Raw genomic sequence first — 17619 nt, forward strand, 5'->3', positions numbered from 1 at the left:
TGTGAATAATGCGGGAAAATATGTGATTTTAATACAATAGGTAGGCTAACACATACAAAGCAGAATGAGGACTGTTTCAAAAATAATATGTGGGACAACAAAAATATTTTCATCCAAAAGTCTGACTACAGCATGAATAATGCCGTTTGCCGATGGTCTCTTTCGGGACCCAGAGGCATCCCACAGGAATGCTCTTTAGTGCTCATCATATTTTAGCAGGATCAGATGAAGACAGGGGTCCCAGCAGGGTCAGACAGCCAGGGAAGACCAGTTTAAGGAGCTCAGGTGAATTTTTATGAATATTCAGTGAATTATATAAAGTTCCATCTTGAATTGATGGGTAGACACCTAGTGGTGTGGGGGCTGTGCTTTGGCAAAGTGGGTGGGGTTTTATCCTGCCTGTTTGGCCCTGTCTGGGGGTATAGTCGGACGGGGCCACAGTGTCTCCTGACCCCTCCTGTCTCAGACTCCAGTATTTATGCTGCAATAGTTTACGTGTCGGAGGGCTAGGGTCAGTCTGTTATATCTGGAGTATTTCTCCTGTCTTATCCGGTGTCCTGTGTGAATTTAAGTGTGCTCTTTCTTTCTCTCTCTCGGAGGACCTGAGCCCTATGACCATGCCTCAGGACTACCTGGCATGATGACTCCTTGCTGTCCACCTGGCTGTGCTGCTGCTCCAGTTTCAACTGTTCTGCCTGCGGCTATGGAATCCTGACCTGTTCACCGGATGTGCTACCTGTCCCAGACCTGCTGTTTTCAACTCTCTAGAGACAGCAGGAGCGGTAGAGATACTCTCAATGATCGGCTATGAAAAGCCAACTGACATTTACTCCTGATGTGCTGACCTGTTACACCCTCGACAACTACTGTGGTTATTATTATTTGACCATGCTGGTCATTTATGAACATTTGAACTTCTTGGCCATGTTCTGTTATAATCTCCACCCGGCACAGCCAGAAGAGGACTGGACACCCCTCATAGCCTGGTTCCTCTCTAGGTTTCTTCCTAGGTTCTTGCCTTTCTAGGGAGTTTTTCCTAGCCACCGTGCTTCTACACCTGCATTGCTTGCTGTTTGGGGTTTTAGGCTGGGTTTCTGTACAGCACTTTGAGATATCAGCTGATCTAAGAAGGGCTATATAAATACATTTGATTTGATTTAGACATACAGTAGCTACAGGACAGCAGCTTAAGCTTAAAGCTACACTCTGGGATCTGGGCATAATGGTGATTTTAGTTATTGAACCATTGATTCTATTCTTGGATAACATCATGTATAAATGTACACCAAGGTAATTCAGGGGTCTTAGCAGAGTCTGGCAGCCAGGGAAGATCAGTCTGACAGAGGTGAGGTGAATTTTTGCAGATACACTTTATTCTCTCTGTTCAGCAAACACTGGACAGGCCAGAAGCAATTTTTTTGTGATATTGTGAAGGCTGGCTGAATTCTGGCAAAGAGTATGTTCTTTTATCTCAGCATGTCTACAGATTCTCTCTTCTCCTTTTTTTGTTTTCTTGGAAATGTTGATACTGGAGACTTTTATCAGAAGAAACTGTAATCTAGTACGTCATTTCTGGTCACAACTTGTAGACTTGTTTACGTCCTGCTGTGCAGTTTGTTGCTAACGTTACTTTGCTACCTGCCAACTTTACAGTTTCTACTTTTTAATGACTGTTTTATATTTACATTTTTTCCCTTGCTCTACTTTTTTCATTCAACTTTTTCACTCTGGCCGCTTTATCTGGACATGGTTCTACAGGACCTCCACCAGCCGAAGCTAAGTAGTAACATTATGCCTTCTAATGTTTGCTGTTTGGGGTTTTAGGCTGGGTTTCTGTACAGCACTTTGAGATATCAGCTGTCCTTCCAGAAGGACAACCATCTCTGCAATCTCTTCAGCCCTCCACCAATCAGGCCTTCGTGGTAGATAGGCCAGACGGAAGCCACTCCTCAGTAAAAGGCACATGCCAGCCCGCTTGGAGTTTGCCAAAAGGCACCTAAAGACCATGAGAAACATGATTATCTGGTCTGATGGTGGCAGCATCAGGCCGTGGGGATGTTTTCCAGCGGCAAGGATTGGGAGACATGTCAGGATCAAGGGAAAGATGAACGGAACAAAGTGCAGAGAGTTCCTTGATGAAAACCTGCTCCAGAGCGCTCAGGACCACAGACTGGGGCAAAGGTTCACCTTCCAACAGGACAACGACCCGAAGCACACAGCTAAGACAAAGCAGGAGTGGCTTCGGGGACAAGTCTCTGAATGTCCTTGAGGGCCCTAGCCAGAGCCCGGACATGAACCGGATCGAACATCTCTAGAAAGACCTGAAAATAGCTGTGCAGCAACGCTCCCCATCCAACCTGATAGAGCTTGAGAGGATCTGCAGAGAAGAATGTGAGAAACTCCCCCATTTTTTTTTTTACATTGGTTTTATTTCTCCTTTATTTAACCAGGTGGGCCAGTTGAGAACAAGTTCTCATTTACAACTGCTACCTGGCCAAGATAAATCAAAGCTGTGCGACAAAAACAACAACAGAGTTACACATAAACAAATGTACAGTCAATAACACAAAAGAAAGAGAAATGTACAGTGTATACATACAGTGTATGCAAATAAGTAGGCCATAGAGGCGAAAATATTTACAATTTAGCATTAATACTGGAGTGATATATGTACAGATGATGATGTGCAAGTAGAGATACTGGGGTGCAAAAGAGCAAGAGGGTAAGTAATAATATGGGGATGAGGTAGTCAGGTGTGAAATGTACAGATTGGCTGTGTACAGGTACAGTGATCGGTAAGCTGCTCTGACAGCTGATGCTTAAAGTCAGAGAGGGAGATATAAGACTCCAACTTCAGAGATTTTTGCAATTCGTTCTAGTCATTGGAGGCAGAGAACTGGAAGGAAAGGCGGCCAAAGGTGCTACGGATGGGTGTTGCTATGGTGACCAGTGAGCTGAGATAAGGCGTGGCTTTACCTATCGAAGACTTATAGATGACCTGGAGTCAGTGGGTTTGGCGATGGATATGTAGTGAGGGCCAGCCAACAAGAGCATACAGGTCGCAGTGGTGGGTAGTGTATGGGGCTTTGGTGATAAAACGGATGGCACTGTGATAGACTAAATCCAGTTTGCTGAGTAGAGTGTTGGGGGCTATTTTGTAAATTACATCGCCGAAGTCAAGGATCGGTAGAGATAGTCAGTTTTACCAGGGTATGGTCGCATGAGTGAAGGAGGCTTTGTTGTGAAATAGGATGCCGATTCTAGATTTATTTTGGATTGGAGATGTGAGTCTGGAAGGAGGAAATACAGGTGTACCAAGCCTGTAGCGTCATACTCAAGCAGACTCAAGGCTTTAATCGCTGCCGAAGGTGCTTCAACAAAGTACAGAGTAAAGGGTCTGAATACTTATGTAAATGTAATGTTTCCTGTTTTTTTTATAGATACATTTGAATTATTTTTATTATTTTAAATGACGGTTTTTGCTTTGTCATTAAGGGGTATTGTGTGTAGATTGATGAGGGGGGAAAAAACAATTTAATCAATTTTAGAGTAAGGCTGTATTGTAAAAGATGTGGAAAAAGTCAAGGGGTCTGAATACAGTGTTTTTTTAAATTTAACTAGGCAAGTCAGTTAAGAACAAATTCTTATTTTCAATGATGGCCTAGGAACAGTGGGTTAACTGCCTGTTTCAGGGACCGAATGACAGATTTGTACATTGTCAGCTTGGGGATTCGAACTTGCAACCTTTCGGTTACTAGTCCAACGCTCTAACCACTAGGCTACCCTGCCGCCCCGTGTATGTTCATTTGAAAGGCAGATAAAGCCAAAAACAACCACTTTTACAGGTGAAAACAGGGTCGGATGAACAAATCTTATATCCCGGAGCTTTGTTTGATTTAAGCCCCTAAATAGAAATATTTTATAGCATTATATTCTTACTATAAAATGTATGTGTGTTGTTGACTGTGATAAAGGCGCGGGATTATAAGCATCTCTTCTCGAAATAAATGAATGAAATAGGGCCTAGGCATTGGCATGGCACGCATACACAGCATGTTCACACTATTGACTGAGGACAACGGGACAGTTACTGCAACTGTTCACGAGCCATCGCAAAGAAAACAGAAGCGCGGCCTTTGCCATTTCAGCACCCACCAGCTGGACAAAGCCTCTCCAGCGGGCGAGCATTAGGCCTATTGCAGTGCATTTTTACAGGAAGTGTAATGGCTTACCTTCAAAGCATTTCCTCCTTGTTTTCTGAGCAGCAAAATCTGCAATGATGTCCTTGAAATTAAGTCTCCTGAGTACATCACTCTGAAGATCTATAAGAGTCAAATGGTTAGGTGGTCTTTCCTGTCCCATTGCTGATCTCTTTCTGTCTAAATTCTTGCTCCCACTGTTCTTTTCTGGAATTAATTTTTCGGGGCCCCGCTCAGGCCACTCTAACGTTATCCCACCATAGCTAGGAATATATTTTTTTCTCGCACGGTCATGGTAGACAACGGAAACCGCGTTGCGTACTGGTGCCATAATTGGTTAAGTTTTCTGATTGGATTATAAATCGACACGTCTCACACAATTTACCAGTCGCGTACTCGTATTTATTTATTATGCAGTTAAATCATATATTTTTTTATCAGTTACACAACCAAGGCAGGGCCCCCTAGTTACTCAGGTGGGCCCCATACCTTATAACGGTTATCTAAGTGTGGTGAAGGAGAGTCGGACCAAAACGCAGCGTGTAGATTGCGATCCATGTTTAATGAAAACGTAAAACTCGAATCAAAACAAATGCACTACAAAACAACAAACTTAACGTAATGAAAACCGAAACAGCCTATACTAGTGTAAACTAACATAGAGACAGGAACAAAGACACTAAGGACAATCACCCACAACAAACTCAAAGAATATGGCTGCCTAAATATGGTTCCCAATCAGAGACAACGATAAGCACCTGCCTCTGATTGAGAACCACTCCAGACAGCCATAGACTTTGCTAGATAACCCCACTAGCTACAATCCCAAATACATACACACCAAAACCCCAAGACAAAACACACCACAATACAAAAACTCCATGCCACACCCTGGCCTGACCCAATACATGAAGAAAAACACAAAATACTTAGACCAGGGCGTGACATACCTCCTCTCCTCCCCCATCTGATTAGCAGAGTGGCAGCAGGAGGCTATCTACACTTATTGAGAGCGTGTTCCTGTGACAGGCGGTTGCATTTTTTCTGCCTCAAGAACTGGCTTTGGCCCCGGGGCTTCAGCCCCATCAGTAATCAGGCCCTGTGTGAAAACACAGAATACTACTCATTACTCCATGTGCTTAACCTACTTTACTTTTGTTTTGAGTCGCCGTTGACCAAAACGGGGCATCTGGCTCACGCCCGTTAACGTAGCCTGGTTCCAAAACTAATGCAATCACTTTTCACCTGGTGCAAACTCCTCCCACTGGGGAAACCCTTGCCAGATAATCAAATCCCCTCTGATGTGTATATAGCACATCACTGGGTACTGCCCCCACTACAGGTTACTTTGATTTTCTCACCTCCACCTCACCTTCTCACCTCACCTTTCTCACCTCCCAGAAGGTTGCAAGATCCAATCCCCGAACTGACAAGGTAAAAATCTGTCGTTCTGCCCCTGAACAAGGCAGTTAACCCACTGTTCTTAGGCCATCATTGAAAATAAGAATTTGTTCTTAACTGACTTGCCTAGTTAAATAAAAAGTTGACGTTCTAGCCTAACTTTTCTCCAGCAGAAGGAGCTATACTCCATGTGGTAACTCCCGCCTCCTGCCTCATCAGTCCGTTCTGTTACCTTTCTCCATGCAGTGTGCATCATGTACTGTAGGTGTTTGCACTTTCACAGAGAGGCGCCATTACATGCCATGGGCAAGAGTGGTGGCTGGAGAGAGAGAGAGAGTGATGGAGGGAGAGAAACTGCATTTACCTCTCCCCTTTAACTCATGCTCAGAGAGGATGAACCTCGCAGGATGTTCCAAAGACATTCGGATTCCCCAGGTGCATTACATTTGTATGCCATATGTAACCAAAATGAAAGAGAATGTACAAAACATGGGTTTGCTGAGGAAATGCGTCATTAGTTATTGCTTAACAGCAAAGATATCTTGACTTGTTTTGTTTTCTACTCTAGACACATGTAAATAAACATTGTATAAGTACCAGAACGTTAATAATATGTCTACATCAAAGTAGTGTACACTACATCTGTGTTGTGTGTGTATAGCGATGAAAAATTAGGACATTTACAATTGATTGATTATAATATCATAGCACCTGAATTAACACTAAGTGCACCAAGAAAATGATATAGATGAATCCAGATAAAAATCGACTAATTCCCCATAAAACATGGATTAAAACATATAAATTATTTTGCATACATTTCTTTAAAGATATAGTAAACAAAAAAAGGATATAGTTCACAAATCACATTTATAAATTGGCACTATTGTACCAGCATGCAAAGCTAAAAGCTAAGAAATAACAGTGTTTCACAGTTCCGGATTAGAAGTCTGTGCGTTCCATTGTTATGGTGATCCGGTGAGCTCACTCTTCAACATGCTGACCTGCTCAACAAACAGAAGGGGACATGTCTGTGACATTAGATTGAATAAAATACTAAAATCATGTTTACTCAAACACCACACTCGGCTGTGTATACTTTCATATACAGTACATTAATAACAATTCTAAACAGGGTGGTTCGAGCCCTGAATGCTGATTGGCTGACAGCTGTGGTATGTCAGGCCATATACCACGGGTATGACAAAACATTTATTTTAACTACTGTAATTACGTTGGTAACCAGTTTATAATAGCAATAAGGCTACGGCTAAGGGCTGTCCAGAACCTCCTCGGGCCTTATTGCATAGTCAACTCTATATATGCAACAGCTAGTGTGCAGCACACACAGTCCCAAGCCCTAGAAGGCCTAAATAGCAGGAGTTTAAAGAGCGGCTGATTGGACTAACCTGCATTCAGTGTTACCTATGTTCAGTAATGGTGTAGGGTAGAGAAACTCACCTGAGTGGTGTTGGCCTCAGCCACATTAAACCAGTTCCACATTCAGTTCAGAATACCTGTGCTAAATTAGTTTTTATTATTGAAAGGTAGAGACTGTCACCTGGTTGGTCTTGGTGTGTCTTCCTGGGTTCCCTGGTTTCCCCTAAACATAGTTATCAACACTTTACAACATGACTCAGAGCTAGTTATCAACATTTTACAACATGGTTCAATCAGAGCTAGTTATCAACACTTTACAACAGGTTTGAATGAGAGCTAGATATCAACACTTTACAACATGACTCAATCAGAGCTAGTTATTAACACTTTAAAGCATGGTTCAATGCAAGCAACAGTTGTCAACACTCATGAATCACAATAGAAGGCTGTTACAAATTGTAAATGTATACACCATATAATGGTTGAGGGTCCTCACCTTGAGCACGGCGCCTACGGAATTTCACCAGCAGTACGATGGTCACCAGCAGGTAGGGAGACACCACCAGTAGACTACACAGCAGCCTGGGCAGAGAGATGGACCACACAGGCCCTGGGCCTAGAAAGAGAATTACACAATTTAAAAATACTTCTATGCACGCATGTGTACACACACACACACACACACACACACACACACACACACACACACACACACACACACACACACACACACACACACCTGTCACAGTCATCCAGCTCTCTGGTGATTCTCCTTCAGAGTTTTTACACTTGTAGAGCCCTTCATCTGACTTGGATACTGCAGGGATGGTCATCTCTCCTGTCGTCTCAGTCCTGATGAGGGATCCATCTTTGTAGAAATCAGCTGTGAGGTTTGAGGACATGTCCTTCGTTTTCTTGTCTTCATGTCTGCAGCGCAGAGTCACGGAATCTCCTTCAGTTACAGGAAGGGCGGGGCTCTCCAGGATCACAGCGCCACCTGTACGAATGAAAGGTTAGTCAGTGTTTATCAATCCATTGCTGGGGAACCCCTAGGGTGTGCATTTTATTTTCTTCTCTAGTCCTGCAAAACACACCGATTTAACTAATTAAGCAAGCACCAAGCCCTAGATTGGTTGTATCAGTTCTGTTAGTGTTGGGCTGGAACAAAAATGTGCACACCCTGTGGGTCCCCCAGGAATGGATTGATAAATAACTGGATGAGCTATTTGACCTAAAATAATACGCTAATGTAGGTACTGCAAAGGCAATAAACACTCATGTAAATATTGTCTGTGGGCGTACCGTGTACTGTGAAGTTGACAGCATTGCTGCATTGGCCAGACCGAGACTCACACCAGTACACTCCACTGTCTGATGTTTTGGCTGTCTTGATGACGTAGTTGGAACCGTGATTGAACCCCCAGTCGACTCCAGTCACTGTGTACCTCTTCAGTCTCCATCCAGCAGCGCTCGCCTGAACCTCACAGCTCAGAGAGACAGACTTGTATTCAAGGAACTGAGATCTGTCGGGACTGATACTCAGGGAGGCTGAAGACCAACCTGAGAGAGAGGGAGAGAAAGACAGGACACATTGTGTGACGACCCTCCCACTCTGTCTGCCATATTCTCTCTTTGTTGTTTCCTTATTAGGATGTCGGTGGGCGGAGTTGGGAGGGTCGTCAGCTACATGGGAAACACCTGGGCCCGGTGTCTCCCAGGATAAATACACCACTTCCCCATTCATGGAGGAGACTCTCTCCATGCAGACACCTTTATGGATTTTGTTGTGTTTCTTGGTGGTTTTTGAGTTGTTTGCTTTAGCATCTTTTCAACACCCTGCATTATCACATTCATGCATGCAAAACACTCACTTACACTACTGATTACTGATTACACACACCATTGTATATTTTCCTTAGTTGCTTTAGTTAATAAATATATATTTTGTTACGCCTTATCTCCACGTTGTCTCCCTTTTGTTACGGGCTTTGAGCCAGTTCGTGACAAGATTGCACATACAGAATGGCTTCACATTTATATGAACTAAACCAAAAAACTAAATATACGATTTAAAAAATATATATTATAATTCTGCATGTGATTTTATTTTACTCACTTTTCACAGTCATCCAGCTCTCTGGTGATTCTCCTTCAGAGTTGTTACACTTGTAGAGCCCTTCATCTGACTTGGATACTGCAGGGATGGTCATCTCTCCTGTCATCTCAGTCCTGATGAGGGATCCATCTTTGTAGAAATCAGCTGTGAGTTCAGCGGGAGTTGCCTGATATTTGCAGCGCAGAGTCACAGAATCATCCTCAGTCACAGGAAGGGCGGGGCTCTCCAAGATCACAGCGCCACCTGTACACAGGACAATTATAACATCATCAGATAATCCGAATGAAATAATATCGTAACATAATTTACAGACAATGGTACAGTGATAGCATCTAGTTCAGGGCTATTCAACTCTTACCCTACGAGGTCTGGAGCCTGCTGGTTTTCAGCTCTACCCAATAATTAATTGCACACACCTGGTGTCCCAGGTCTAAATCAGTCCCTGATCAGAGGGGGGGGGGGGAATAAAAAAATACAGTGGATCTGGCTTCGAGGTCCAGTGTTGAGTTTGAAGGTTCTAGTCCAGGGGTACTCAGGTACTATTTGAGAAGGTCCCACCATTTCCTAGGTGGAAAAGGTCCAGATGGATAATGTCCAGCAAAGGTCCAGATGGATATTGGCATTGTAACAAACCTCCACCTCGCAACCCATGCGACCTCAAACTGTTCATACCCCTCTTGTTGGCAGAGAGAAAACGGGCAGTTTCTCCACATTTTGCATGGGGCAGAGATTTTCTGTTTTGGTTTTAAAGTGAATTTCCTGCAATTCTATGCACTCTTCCATGTCTTATGTGTGTTTATATGATACCAGGGGCCGAAGCCCGACCATGTAAAAAATGGTGTCCTTTTTTGGGGGGCCTGCAGTCTGTATTGACCCCATTCTGGGTCCGGATCCGTTCCGCAGTCCGCCAGTTGAATATGTAGGTTCTAGTTTATTGTGTATCTATCTGGACGTACCGTGTACTGTGATGTTGACAGCATTGCTGTGTTCTCCAGACCCAGACTCACACCAGTACACTCCACTGTCTGATGTTTTAGCTGTCTTGATGACGTAGTTGGATTGATTGAACCCCCAGTCGACTCCAGACTCTGACGGTTTCACAGTCGCTGTGTATCTCTTCAGTCTCCATCCAGTAGAACTCCCCTGAACCTCACAGCTCAGAGAAAAAGATATATATTCAAGGAACTGAGATCTGTCGGGACTGATGCTCAGAGAGGCTGAAGGAGATCGACCTGAGCGAGAGAGAGAGAGAAGGGCAGACAGACATACACATCGTACATAAGATTACATGAATGTGTTTTTTAATGTGTATCTACAGTTTCCATCCAGTAGAACTCCCCTAAACCTCACAGCTCAGAGAGACAGACTCAAATTGAACGGAGATCTGTCTGTAGGCCCTAATCATTGCTTCTGTGGTCTTCTGCAGTGGCCATTGCTTCATGAGAAGTGAGACCAAACAGAGTTTCTATGACTTGCGCTCCAAATGGCACACTGTTCCCTATGTGTGCACTACTTTGACCAAGGCCCATAGGGCTCTGGTCCAAAGTAGTGCACTGTGTACATTTGGGATACACTCGCTATAGAAGCAGCAGGGTCTCAGAAATCACCAGGCCTCCAAACCACAAGTCAGGAAAACACAAAAGACCACAACTGGTGCAAAAGTCGTATCAAGCATGTACGTGTGCTGACCTGAGACCAGTTTTGTATTTTAGTTCATAATGAATAAGATTACATGGACGGGGGGGGGGGGGGGGGGGGGGGGGGCTGAACATAGATCATCACTTCTACTCTGAAACACTTGATACATTTGGGGCCTGTACTAACATGATCAAACACAACATGTGAATTTAATAAAAGGCTCTGCATGGTCCGACGTCTGAAGTGGCCGTACAGCATTGACTGCGATGGAGCCTCGGCAGACGTCAGGACTTTCATACTTATTGAGCGTCGCCGAGCAGCGCAGAGTCGTCGTGAAGGAAGTTTGTCAAGGAGGTGAGTTTGTGTTTATACTGGATCTCCCGCCCCCACCAACTGTCAAGCAATCATGTCAATGTGGACCTATATGGATCCCTCCACATTGTTACCACATTTGAGAGGCGCACAGCGATGAGGTACGGAGCTCAATTTGGCCTCAGCATGCGTCTGGAGGTTCAGCAATTGCGTCACACACTCCATACGAATCCTCTGACCACATTTTCGGATCAAGCATAAATCGGCTTTAAGATGGAGGCAATAAAATGAGAAGGAAGAGAGAGAGAGAGAGAAAAGGAGGGAGAGAGAAAAGGGAGGTGAAAATAGAGCAATTGTGATGAATAAACAGAAATGTACTCACCTCCCCTGTGACCCAGGCTAGAGTATACCAGTGTAGTCAACAGCACTGAAACACACAGAGAGAGAACTACCACACATACTCGTATTCAACCATACAGATACCGTATTCAACCATACAGATACTTTTATTTTAAATATCTGTTATTTTACCAGGTAAGTTGACTGAGAACACATTCTCATTTGCAGCAACGACCTGGGGAATAGTTACAGGGGATGAATGAGCCAATTGTAAACTGGGGATTATTAGGTGACCATGATGGTTTGAGGGCCAGATTGGGAATTTAGCCAGGACACCAGGGTTAACACCCCTACTCTTACAATAAGTGCCATGGGATCTTTAATGACCTCAGAGAGTCAGGACACCTGTTTAACACCCCTACTCTTACAATAAGTGCCATGGGATCTTTAATGACCTCAGAGAGTTAGGACACCCGTTTAACACCCCTACTCTTACAATAAGTGCCATGGGATCTTTAATGACCTCAGAGAGTTAGGACACCCGTTTAACACCCCTACTCTTACAATAAGTGCCATGGGATCTTTAATGACCTCAGAGAGTCAGGAGACCCGTTTAACGTCCCATCCAAAAGACGGCACCCTACACAGGGCAGTGTCCCCAATCACTGCCCTGGGCCATTGGGATATTTCTTTTAAACCAGAGGGAAGAGTGCCTCCTACTGGCCCTCCAACACCACTTCCAGCAGCATCTGGTCTCCCATCCAGGAACTGACCAGGACCAAACCTGCTTAGCTTCAGAAGCAAGCTAGCTGTGGTATGCAGGGTGGTATGCTGCTGGCTATTCAACCATACAGATACTGCATTCAACCATACAGATACTAAAACATACAGATACTAAACCATGCAGACATTAAACCATATAGATATTAACAGTGCTTGACTTGAACTAAAATAGGTGCCGGTACTGTTTATAGGTGCAGGAACTGCACAGTACTTTTGAGCAAATATTCTATTGTCACGCCCTGGCCATAGAGAGCTGTTTATTGTCACGTCCGTTGAATGAAGAGGACCAAGGTGCGGCGTGGTGAACGTTCATTCTCTTTATATTAGAAAAGACGCTGAACAAAACAATAAACACTACAAAACAAAACATGAAGCTAAAGGCTATGTGCCATAAACAAAGTCAACTCCCCACAAAGAAAGGAGGGAAAAAGGGCTACCTAAGTATGGTTCCCAATCAGAGACAACGATTGACAGCTGTCCCTAATTGATAACCATACCCGGCCAAAACATAGAAATACAAAATCACACCCTGCGGGAGGACCGGACATCCTGGGCCCGGGAGAAAAAGGAGTGGAGGACATCATGGATGTGGGAAGAAATTATGGGAGGAGATAAGACGGAGGCAGCGAAGGAGGATCAACGGCGACTCCGAAGGAGGATCAACGGCGACTCCGAAGGAGGATCAACGGCGACTCCGAAGTTCACAACCTACTGTCCGGAGTCCCCGGCATCAACCTACGGTCCAGTTCTTCCGGCGACAGTTCCCAGTCCAGAGTTTCCGGCGATGTTCTGCAGTCCGGAACCCCCGGCGACGGCCTGGAGTCCCCGGCGACGATCCACGGTCTGCAGGTTCCTCCGATGACATATCCACGAGCGGAGTGGGTACTTCGCCCCGCACCGGAGCTGCCCCCGATGGTAGATGCCCACCCGATGGTAGATGGACCCTCCCCTATTGAGTCAGATTTTTCGGTCGGAGTCCGCACCTTTGGGGGGAGGACTGTCACGCCCTGACCATAGAGAGCTGTTTATTCTCTATGTTGCTTAGGTTGGGGTGTGATTTTATTTATTTATTTATTTTTATTTTACCTTTATTTAACCAGGTAGGCAAGTTGAGAACAAGTTCTCATTTACAATTGCGACCTGGCCAAGATAAAGCAAAGCAGTTCGACAGATAAAACGACACAGAGTTACACATGGAGTAAAAACAAACATACAGTCAATAATGCAGTATAAACAAGTCTATATACAATGTGAGCAAATGAGGTGAGAAGGGAGGTAAAGGCAAAAAAGGCCATGATGGCAAAGTAAATACAATATAGCAAGTAAAATACTGGAATGGTAGTTTTGCAATGGAAGAATGTGCAAAGTAGAAATAAAAATAATGGGGTGCAAAGGAGCAAAATAAATAAATAAATAAAAATTAAATACAGTTGGGAAAGAGGTAGTTGTTTGGGCTAAATTATAGGTGGGCTATGTACAGGTGCAGTAATCTGTGAGCTGCTCTGACAGTTGGTGCTTAAAGCTAGTGAGGGAGATAAGTGTTTCCAGTTTCAGAGATTTTTGTAGTTCGTTCCAGTCATTGGCAGCAGAGAACTGGAAGGAGAGGCGGCCAAAGAAAGAATTGGTTTTGGGGGTGACTAGAGAGATATACCTGCTGGAGCGTGTGCTACAGGTGGGAGATGCTATGGTGACCAGCGAGCTGAGATAAGGGGGGACTTTACCTAGCAGGGTCTTGTAGATGACATGGAGCCAGTGGGTTTGGCGACGAGTATGAAGCGAGGGCCAGCCAACGAGAGCGTACAGGTCACAATGGTGGGTAGTATATGGGGCTTTGGTGATAAAACGGATTGCACTGTGATAGACTGCATCCAATTTGTTGAGTAGGGTATTGGAGGCTATTTTGTAAATGACATCGCCAAAGTCGAGGATTGGTAGGATGGTCAGTTTTACAAGGGTATGTTTGGCAGCATGAGTGCAGGATGCTTTGTTGCGAAATAGGAAGCCAATTCTAGATTTAACTTTGGATTGGAGATGTTTGATATGGGTCTGGAAGGAGAGTTTACAGTCTAACCAGACACCTAAGTATTTGTAGTTGTCCACGTATTCTAAGTCAGAGCCGTCTAGAGTAGTGATGTTGGACAGGCGGGTAGGTGCAGGTAGCGATCGGTTGAAGAGCATGCATTTAGTTTTACTTGTATTTAAGAGCAATTGGAGGCCACGGAAGGAGAGTTGTATGGCATTGAAGCTTGCCTGGAGGGTTGTTAACACAGTGTCCAAAGAAGGGCCGGAAGTATACAGAATGGTGTCGTCTGCGTAGAGGTGGATCAGAGACTCACCAGCAGCAAGAGCGACCTCATTGATGTATACAGAGAAGAGAGTCGGTCCAAGAATTGAACCCTGTGGCACCCCCATAGAGACTGCCAGAGGTCCGGACAGCAGACCCTCCGATTTGACACACTGAACTCTATCAGAGAAGTGATTAAGGGTGGGTTATCTAGGGGAATTGCATATCTATGTTGGCCTGTTATGGTTCCCAATCTGAGGCAGCTGTTTATCGTTGTCTCTGATTGGGGATCATATTTAGGTAGCCATTTTCCATTTGTGCTTGGTGGGATCTTGTCTATTATTGCCTGTGAGCATTAGTCTAGCTTCACATTTCATTTGTTTGTTTTGTTGTTTGGTTCTTTGAAGTTTTAATTTCCAAAATAAAGGATGGAAACATACCACGCTGCATCTTGGTCCAATCATTATGATGAGCGTGACATCTATAAATCTGCAGGAACTCAAGCAGTAAAACATTTGAGGTGCCAGTACTCAGTTCCGGTGAGCACCTGCTAAAATCAAGCACTGGATATTAAACCATATGCTGTGCCCCCCGGAATTATTGTGAAATAATACAATTAAATAATACAATGACTATGAGGTTAAAGTGCAGACTTTCAGCTTTAATTTCAGGGTATTTTCATCCATATCAGGCGAACCATTTAGGAATTCCAGCACTTCTTGTTTTACATTTTAGGGGACCAAAAGTATTAGGACAAATTCACTTACACTGTATTCACTGAGTATACCAAACATTAAGAATACCTTCCTAATATTGAACTGGCCCATGTTAACTCCAATGCTTCCCATAGTTGTGTTAAGTTGGCTGGATGTCCTTTGGGTGGTGGACCATTCTTGATACACAGGGCAAACTGTTGAGCGTGAAAAACCCAGCAGCATTGCAGTTCTTGACACAAATCGGTGCGCCTGGCACCTACGACCATACCCCGTTAAAAGGACCTTAAATCTTTAATCTTGCCTATTTACTCTCTGAATGGTACACATATACAATCCATGTCGCTGCAGCAGGTATATCTCACTGGTCATCCCCAAAGCCAATTCCTCCTTTGGCCACCTTTCCTTCCAGTTCTCTGTTGCCAATGACTGGAACGAACTGCAAAATCACTGAAGCTGGAGACTTATCTCCCTCACTAGCTTTAAGCACCAGCTGTCAGAGCAGCTCACAGATCACTGCACCTGCACATAGCCATCTGTAAATAGCCCATCCAACTACCTCATCCCCATACTGTATTTATTTATCTTATTGCTATATTGTAATTACTTCGCCACCATGGCCTATTTATTGCCTTACCTCCCTTATCTTATTTCATTTGCAAACACTGTGTATATATACTTTTTCTACTGTATTATTGACTGTATGTTTGTATTTAAAAATATTTTTCAAAATGTCTCAATTGTCATAAAAACCTTCTTTAATAACCTGTCTCCTCCCCTTCATCTACACTGATTTAAGTGGATTTAACAGTTGACATCAATAAGGGATCATGGCCGTCAGCTAGATTCAGCCACCTGGCTAGTCAATGTCATGGAAAGAGCAGGTGTTCTTAATGTTTTGTACACTCAGTGCATGTGTATTAAAGTAGTGCAAAGTTTAGTATTTGGTCCCATATTCCAAACATGCAATGATTAAGTCAAGCTTGTGACTCTACAAACTTGTTGGATGCATTTGCTGTTTGTTTGGCTTGTGTTTCAGAGTATTATGTGCCCAATAGAAATGAATGGTAAATAATGTATTGTGTCATTTTTTCGTCCCTTTTATTGTAAATAGAATATGTTTATAAACACTTTTACATTAATGTGTATGTTACCATGATTATGGATAGTCCTGAATGAATCGTGAATAATGATGAGTGAGAAAGTTACAGACTTACAAATATCGTATCCCCAAAACTTGCTAACCTCGCTCCGTTACAATAACAGGGGAGGTTAGCACTTTAAAAATAGATATACAACTAATATACAATGTCCCCTGTCTGTGTACCATGTCCGTAAAATGTATATAGTATGTATAAGCTGGAAGTAGAAGCCTAAGTATTGTTGTCCATTAGTTTACTCCAATTAGGGGATGTAGGGTTAGGGGGAAATCGTAAAGGAAAATATATAATAAAATATTAAAAATATATATATACAGTACCAGTCAAAAGTTTGGACACACCTACTTTACTTTATTTTGACTATTTTCTACATTGTATGAAATAACACATATGGAATCATGTAGTAAACAAATCCAAATATATTTTATATTTGAGATTCTTCAAAGTAGCCACCCTTTTGCCTTGATGACAGCTTTGCACACTCTTGGAATTCTCTCAACCAGCTTCATGAGGAATGCTTTTCCAAAAGTCTTGAAGGAGTTACCAGATATTTTGAGCACTTGTTGGCTGCTTTTCCTTCACTCTGCGGTCCAACTCATCCCAAACCATCTCAATTGGGTTGCGGTCGGGTGATCTGATGCAGCACTCCACCACATTCCTAAAGCTGATCTACCCTCCCCCCCAAAATAGGGGGACTACGTACAAAAACTGCGGTCATTTCTAAACGGTTTAACCAATATGGATGAAAATACCCTCAAATTAAAGCCGACAGTTTGCACTCTAACCTCATAATCATTGTAAAATTTCAAAAAAGAGCCAAAATTAAGGAGGGCACTGTGCAATGGATATCAAACAATAAAGGGACTCACAGGTTAGAAGATAGGTGCGTTCCATTTCGACGTGTCGATCACTAACGCTCTCTAAACTATATTGTCAATTATAGCCTGTGCCCGTCAACTCCACTTCCTGTCTACTCAGACCAAGACTTTGAGATGAGAATAGGTGCAAGAGAGATGGAAAGAGAGAGACACACACACACACTACCTGGCCTACTGTTTTTCAGCTGATGTTAACCACATCCTCTGTCACCTCACCCCTCTCTGAGACAGAGTTAGCTGAACTACTATCATCTTCATCATCACCATTGTCATCTTTCCTTGTGGGGATACTGGTTATATCCTGTTTTATTTGTACTTGTATTATTTTTCAAGCATATGTTTACAGCACAGCAATTCATTATAGAGGTATTAGAAACATCATTATCATTGTCTGGGCCTCCTACCCGTTCCCCTGC

The 17619-nt window shown here is 43.5% G+C and overlaps 1 protein-coding gene across 1 annotated transcript; it reads right to left on the minus strand.

Annotated features, from left to right (window-relative positions):
* Positions 1–3712: 3712 nt before the first annotated feature.
* LOC109906973 (low affinity immunoglobulin gamma Fc region receptor II-a-like) lies at positions 3713–17303 on the minus strand. The gene is made up of 9 exons (XM_020504782.2): positions 17195–17303; positions 11429–11473; positions 10053–10328; positions 9097–9339; positions 8283–8540; positions 7720–7977; positions 7477–7596; positions 7162–7203; positions 3713–6604 (listed from the first exon to the last, which is right to left on the minus strand). The coding sequence occupies exons 1-9, from the start codon at positions 17217–17219 to the stop codon at positions 6585–6587; spliced, it is 1287 nt and encodes a 428-aa protein (XP_020360371.2). The 5' UTR covers positions 17220–17303; the 3' UTR covers positions 3713–6584.
* Between the last annotated feature and the right edge of the window lie 316 nt (positions 17304–17619).

The sequence above is a fragment of the Oncorhynchus kisutch genome, linkage group LG17, assembly GCF_002021735.2.
Source record: "Oncorhynchus kisutch isolate 150728-3 linkage group LG17, Okis_V2, whole genome shotgun sequence".
In the NCBI taxonomy this organism is placed as follows: Eukaryota; Metazoa; Chordata; class Actinopteri; order Salmoniformes; family Salmonidae; genus Oncorhynchus; species Oncorhynchus kisutch.